The 7,286-nt window shown below is 49.8% G+C and overlaps 1 protein-coding gene across 1 annotated transcript in view; it reads right to left on the reverse strand.

The window, feature by feature from the left end:
* Window positions 1-2,317: 2,317 nt before the first annotated feature.
* The window catches only part of RFLNB (refilin B), a 5,210-nt gene continuing 241 nt past the window's right edge, over window positions 2,318-7,286 (reverse strand). Inside the window, exons 2-3 of the mRNA XM_019545313.1 lie at window positions 6,983-7,092; window positions 2,318-5,605 (exon numbers count right to left, since the gene is read on the reverse strand). Coding sequence (XP_019400858.1) covers window positions 5,275-5,605; window positions 6,983-7,092 — 441 coding nt within the window. The 3' untranslated portion in view covers window positions 2,318-5,274. The remainder of the gene's footprint in view (window positions 5,606-6,982; window positions 7,093-7,286) is intronic.

The raw sequence follows: 7,286 nt of genomic DNA on the forward strand, positions 1-7,286 counted from the left end.
CATCATGGGAAAAGCAGGAAGCAGCAGCAGCAAACCCAACTGCTTGAAGTTTCACGTCTCAGCAAGAATACTGGCCTGACCCCAGACCCTTCAAAGGGGATTCAGCCTGCTGCAGAAATGAACACGTTTGTATTACCAACTTCCACCATTTCAAGCTCTAACCAAGCAGACCAGGACCTCTCTGACCAGGTCAATGACAGCCTGCGATGGGATGGAGTTTTGGAGGATCCTGCTGCCGAGGAAGAAAGGCTGCGCATCTATAAGCTGAACAGAAGGAAACGTTACGAGCTGTATATCCAACAGCACCTGCCCAAAGAATCTCATCCAACTCCCGAGCATTCCTCTTCACCGCAGTGCGCAGCTCCAAATGCAGATGAGCAAACAGGAAGGGTGGAGGATTCCTCCAGCTCCTATATTCAGGGAGGCAAAGGTGACACATTCCTGATAACTGAGCAAGTTACCAGTATCTGAGCTGTAATCTGCAGCCAGCCCAGTATTTCTCAGGAAACTGTAAATCATCACGGTGTGTTTTTGTGAGCGCTATACAAGGGACCTTTGTTCAAGGCACCGTTTGATTAATTTCCCATGCCTGCAGATTGCTTGTTTTTCTTGATGTACATGTGCCATGTTCAAATTAACCTTTTAATAAAAGTTACTTGAAAGGTGGCCAGCAAACCATTCTTTCAATGGCTTTATTAAAAGTGCTACTTTCCATAACACCGTATCCTAACATACTCCCTTTAACTCGGGGGTAGGCAGAATGTGGCCCACGGGCTGGATGCAGCCCACCAGGCCATTCTATCCAGCCCGCAGGGCCCCTAAACAATTTAGAAAAGTAATATTTATCTGCCTGCCCCAGCTGCCTGTCATGTGGCCCTCGATGGCTTGCCAAAACTCAGTGAGTGGCCCTCCACCCAAAATAATTGCCCACCCCAGCTTTAACTGCTCATAGGGTGTCTGTAAGCAATAGCCATTGGATTATCTCAGTGTTCTCCAGACCAAAAAGCATGAATCCTCACAACGACTCAGGAAATAGGCAAGTATTAGGAAATATGACCATATTGCAGATGGGAAAATTGAAGCTGAGAGAACCTCCCGGACTTGATATGATGCACAGCGACATTTCCCATAGGGCCAGCTGCAGAATGACAAGTGAGGTCCTCAACACTTGGCTTGCTCTCTCAGTGCGAGATGGTACTAGCTTGTAGTTATGAAAGCTCATTGTATGGGGCCTAGAGCCAGAAATTTAGGTGAGAAACAAGAACACGCCCAAACTGAGTTTCTCCCGGGCAGCAGGGTTGTTCTGGTCAGGATGCTGATTGCACTGGGGAAGTGGCTCTGGAGCATCCAGCTACAGGTCCACTTGGCCAACAGGAATGGAGAAAACCTCATTCCTGTGCCATGCCACTGACACCCACCTTTCCCCACATCCAGTACCATCTCCCATACAGACATTCAGCAACCATTTTTTACCCATTCAAATAAAATTAAAAAAAACCCCACCACCAGCCAAGGGCAGACTGAAGGCAAGACGCTAGATAGCGGATTTGAGTGTCTGAAGACACAGGACATTTATGTCACTTCCCTCAGGCATTCAGAAACGTATCCCTTTGACTTTAAAATATTACTCAATCCCTGTTTGTCGTTCAGAAGGGCTCTTTCGAATAAGGCTCTGCTGCTTCACTTAGTATTGTCACTCTGTACGATACCCTAGTGCCATTGCCTCCGATTGGCAGCATAGTGCCACAGGCGCTTTCGCGATGGCGGGGGGTGCTCTGTAACTGTTTCAAGGCTCCCTAGATTCCAATAACGTCGTTACACACGAGTCAAGGGCTTTTGCAAATGAATAGGCAAATGAGCGAAAAAGTAAACAAAAAGCCTGTTATGAATTGATGAACTGGTGCCCCAGTGCGTCGTTCCCACGCTTCCAGCAATATGACAAACAAAATCCACAGGCCTGGAAATTCATAAGTATTTAACAAGACATTACGCATCGAGGCAGATAAGATCATTTTTCTCCCAAAAGACTAGCCTGTCACACTCTATTATTTTTAAAGTTCAGCACGTAACAAAATCTAACCACGATTGTATACCACAGCCGCCACCTTCACATCTAAGCACCTGAACAGTCCACTTTTAAAATCATTAGTAAAAAAAAAAGAGTTTTATCCAAGTACTCGGTGCTTTTGAAAAGGACATGGGCTTCATGTGAGGAACGTGCCCAAGTACCCCTCAGAAACCATCTCTTTAAGAATAAAACCGTACCAGATGCGAGAGTCAAATGCCTGCTGGAAAGGATTTTCAGTTGTCTTAAGGGCATGTTTTCAAGTGTTTTAATAAACTGATAAAGCCATCACATTTGTATTACATTTTTATGGGCCATTTTATACTTGCAATGGCTTACTAGAAAGTTTAACAACAGAAAGGTTTGATAGAAGGGAGACAACGGGGGAGCTAAGGTCTGTTGGATATAATAGATCTTTATTTCTAGGTAAATAGTATAATAAATTATACCTTAAACTTCCAAGTACCCACCACTGGCCTCAGTAACAGCTCTCAGCCAGCAAGCGCTGCACAGATGAACCAGCCATTTGTGACACCATTTTGCATTCAAAACCAATCGCTAGCTGATCAGGCTCTGATTGAGAGACAGACTCCCCTTGAATTACAGTTTTCAGATAATTTATTATTAGTGAAATGAAAAAAAAAAAAGCAAGCTGAAAACGAGGGGCGAGAAATGTCGCAGACGTCAGAAGACATCTGGCACAGTGATCGCTGGGGCTTTGCAAACCAAGTAACATGAGCGATTTTGAAAAGTCATCCATCCTCCACCAATTAAAACCTTTCAAAAGTACACAGAGAAATCGTTTGTTTTAAAAACAGGTGTTTGAACACGTGACACAATGTGAGGTCCTTTTGATTTCTGATTTACCTAGAAACAAGGAATGGTTCCAAGTCTGAAGAACACCTCTCTCCAGCTCACGGGGTAGCGATACCAAAGCAAACCGGGGACCCGATCCGTTTCATCATCCTATCTCCACAATGGTCGTTTCAAGAGGAAGGTGCCAGAAACCACAAAGCAAGCAGTTATCAAATACCCCTGCCCATGGGAAAGCTTTGTCCTGAACTCTTCCTCACACTCGGAGCCTAGAGCACACGCTTCCCCTGATCGACAGCGCTTTTAAGAAAGATTTCAGGAATGATCTCAGAGTAAACCTGTTTCGTGCAGAACAGGATCAATACCTCTGGTGCTAAGCTCTCGCTGCTCACTACAGTCGTTCTTGAGCGACTTGTTCCCCAATTCACCGGGGTGAATCATGTCACAATCGGATTCGTCCCACCCACAGTCTCTTATGGACCCGGCTGGTCAACCTCAGCCTCCCACACCTCCCCTGGAAGCATTTTAGGAAGTCTGGTTTGTGAAGCAGGTAACACAGATGAAAGAAACAACTGATTCCAATGAATAAATAAGTAAAAAACAAAACAGAACCCCCAAACCAACCCAAGTCCTCCTCCCCCTGTTGTGCTTTCAGTCCCATGATTCCTTTCAGCTCACACCACTACTGCAATACAGGATACCCCCCCTCCCCTTGCCTTTCCTAACACTTGCACGAACAAGTTTACTGCAGCCGTCTCCAGCCAAGACAAATTCTGCCCTCCTTGCTAGTGCAGATGAAATCCATTCACCCTTACGTTTGTTCTCCACACCACTCCCCTTCTTGGAGGCAGACTTCAGGCTGGCTGGCACTCTACTGAAGAGCGACTGACCTCCCTTGGGGGCCTTTCAGGACACACGAAGAAGGCAAGAACAGGTCCCTACGGAGTTTGTCCCAGGCTGCTGCACTACAGCAAAAAACAGCAGCCACGCTTTCCACAGCAGCTGCTTTCCACACTCCTCTCCTTTCTTTCAACACAGAAATGACGATTTTGTAGATTTAGAAATGTGCGTGTGTGTAAAAGGCTAACACAGATAGTGGCGGAGCAGTCTCAGCATATATGGGTCGCTTCTTCCCTTTTCTCCTCCCGGGATTAACTGCTTTCTTGCTGAAAGGCACTCTGGTTTGGTCCAGCAGGGTGGCTATCCCATCCCACTGTCCTGGTTGATGGAAAGCACAGAGTTGCACGGAAAAGGCCAACGGAAAGCAGAGGCTTAGCAGTGGATCTAGCTAGTGGAAAGTCCAGCATTTCTTCTGTTGCAACCATCTTCCTTGCACGTGACTCACAGCTCCCCCCAAAGCAATTATTAGCTTCTTGGGTTGTGGATCACCAAATTTCTGCCTCCTCTGTCAGCCCTTGCTGGCAGAGTGGATTTTCTGAAATTCTCCTTGTGGCTGCTCCACGAGGGCTCACAACAAGCAGGGACTGGTTTCTTTGGCTTCTACTTTCTCCAGGCCTCACTTCACAAACTTCAAAGCTACCCGGGGATGATTTTCTGCTTGGCATTCACCACTGCGCATTTCAGGGGATACCAGCAAACTCTAGTGCGTGGCACCGAGAAGTACAGGGTTGCACAATCCTGCAGCTCTGTGAACTAACGGAGAAGTTTTGTAAGGTTGTGCAGATGGGGAGCCTGGAAAATATATAGCCTGGTGCCCTTTACGTGCCGGCTGCCCCGTGCTGCACAAGCAGCTTAACTCTTGCTCTGACTAAAACTCCTTCGCTCCTCCTCTATTTAAATTAAAAACCAGGCGTCGGTTCATCTAGAAAATTTTGGGGGGGGGGAATTGCTTAAATATAAAACTCTGGATTTTTCCATCTATTAAAATATTCTAGAGAATTTCAGGATTTGCTGTTTTTATTATGAAAGACCAAGTCCTGTGATCAAAAGTGAAGTAGGTGATGGATTGTTGTTTTCAGGCGAGAGCTATATTTTTGCAGCAAAAGTGAACGGCTGCTGTTTTTACACCTCGCCGTGAAGAGTCAGGTATACTTTTCCAGGTGGTAGCCACTGTTCCATGAGAGAGAGAATAATTTTTCCTCTAGCGACACATTTCCCTTATTTTTCCCTGACTACCGCACTGCGGCAAGAGGGGAATCTGCAGCTGTAAAGGCAGAAAAGCCGATACCTTAGAAAGCTAAATTCCCATAGAAAAATAAGTGCAGGCCATTTTGATACTTAAAGCTGTGCTTATGAGCCAGGACAGAGGTAGCGACAGATAAGGTTCCCTTGGACGGACTGGGCAGCGAGAGCTTTTACCCATTTTAGCTATCGGAGAGCTAGTACAGTACAGGATAGAGACCGGGACGGATCGCAGCGAGCGAGACAGAGGCTGCTCAGCAACCATCCAGGAGGCAATCGCTCCCAGCGCATTCAGACGACTCCAGCTCTACGCTGGACAAGAACCGGCGCATGGCCTTCCGGCAGTTGTAATCCAGCGTGGTGGTGAACACAGTCTTGGTGTGCTTGGGGTACACAATGGTGGTGCTGCTGAAACGGAGGGGCTTGTTCCGCGGCTCAAAGCGCACCTCGGACTTGTAGCTGCGCCACGTGCAATCCGGGATGCAGATGACGGTCTGGCTGCAGGCGGACAGGCCTAGCCCCATGGGCATGTAGATATCGTCGATGAAGTGCTTCTCCGAGTCGTACGTGACGGAGGAGGTGTACCTAGAAAGCACGAGAGACACCCGCGTCAGCGCCACTTAGTGCTCGCTGGGAGTCGCGCTCTTGGCAGGCCCCTTCAGGAAGCAACGTGGGGAGGGCACAGGCCTGGGGCCCAGCCCCTGGGTCACCTCAAGAGCTGCTTGCCTCTGGGACCAGTGTCCCCAACTTGGAAATGGCAAGTGTTTCAAAATCTACAGACAAAACGAGCTATGAGGATCTGCTCCCCTGGTCAAAAAAGAAAAGAAACCATCCTTCCACCGACTCTTTACCCTCTCATTCAGGGGAAAAAGAAAAAAGCAGCCCCTCCATCTCCTCCACCCCACCTTACATTTGGACTGCACCCACCCCATCCAGGCACCGGGCTACGTCCCATCTCCTTTCCCACTGGACTTTCCGGGCTCCCGCAGTTCAGCCAGCTGAGTCCGGGGGGGCTGAGACAACAATTTTGGAGTGCAGGTGCCTGTTGCCAGGTGCCAGGGCTCCCACTGAGACTGGACAAGCGGACTTTGGTAAATGCTAACGAAGCAGACACCATCTCCTGCACTCCTACCCCTCCCGAGCCCAGCAGGAGAGTTCCCCCCTCTCGACATGGGAGCATCATCCAAGATAAGCTCCTTTGTAGCCATAAGAAAAACCTCCCATAGGCAGAAAAACATTACAGTAGTAAGTTGAGTATTTCCAATATGAAGAAATGCCTGGTTCTGTCACGCGAGACAGGAGCGATGGCCTGCGCGCACGGCACAGGGAAAGCACTCTTTCCCACGCCAGCATACTCAGAGCTGGGTGTGCTCAGCTCCAAACAAAAGGCAGCAGTTTGCCCCTGTCCCAGTATCAGAGTCCCCGATCGCTCTGCCTGTTCGACGTGGGCTGGAACAGGCAGAGACTTGGGACCTTTGTCCCTTTCCAGTTTTGATCCAAAGAACGACTCACGTGCTCGAAACTGGCACGCTGCGGTCAAAAAAAGTAAAAATAAAACTCCACCCCTCCAACTAGGTGCCTTTCCCTCCGGTTCGCAAGATCACCGCGGGTTGGTAAGAGAAAAAACATCTGCTGCAAAACCACCGGCTTGGGAACGTGGCGCTCCTGCCCCCTAATAAAACAATCTCTCAGGTCGTTACCCCTTCTGAAGATCTTCCCTTGTGATTACCGGCCCAGAGATTAAGCAGAATTTAGCAGCCCTACAAACGAACTAGAAAGCATCCTAAGGTGAGATGAGCAGAGCCATCCCCGGAAAAACCTTTCACATGGGTGACAGGGACTCAGCGCGGCTGCAGGGGCAGAGGAGAACCAGCGCTACAAAACGCAGCTCTCCTCTCAGGTGCCGACCCCCGCAGGCGACCGCGCTGCGCCAGCGCCAAGCGACGGCAGCCCCACGTTTACCTGACTTCCTTCGGCGGTACCGGGTCGAGCTCGACGCCTTCTCCGAAGGACAGCGGCCAGAGCCGCGGGGGGCCGCTGGAGAGCAGGGGGCTGGGGGAGAACACGGGACTCTGCAGAAGTGCAAAGAGACGCCCTTTAACGCGGCCCCGCCAAGGGGCACACCGCGCCCGCCGCAGCGCTGCCGACTCCCGCGAGGCCGCTGAAGCCCTCGCCCCCCGCTACGACTCCCCGCGCCCGGCTAGCGGGGACCCGCGGGGCAGCCTGGAGAGCCCCCCGCCCGCAAGGCCTCTGGCGGGCCCCGGGG

This window comes from Crocodylus porosus, unplaced genomic scaffold, assembly GCF_001723895.1.
Source record: "Crocodylus porosus isolate Cpor-Errol unplaced genomic scaffold, CroPor_comp1, whole genome shotgun sequence".
In the NCBI taxonomy this organism is placed as follows: domain Eukaryota; kingdom Metazoa; phylum Chordata; order Crocodylia; family Crocodylidae; genus Crocodylus; species Crocodylus porosus.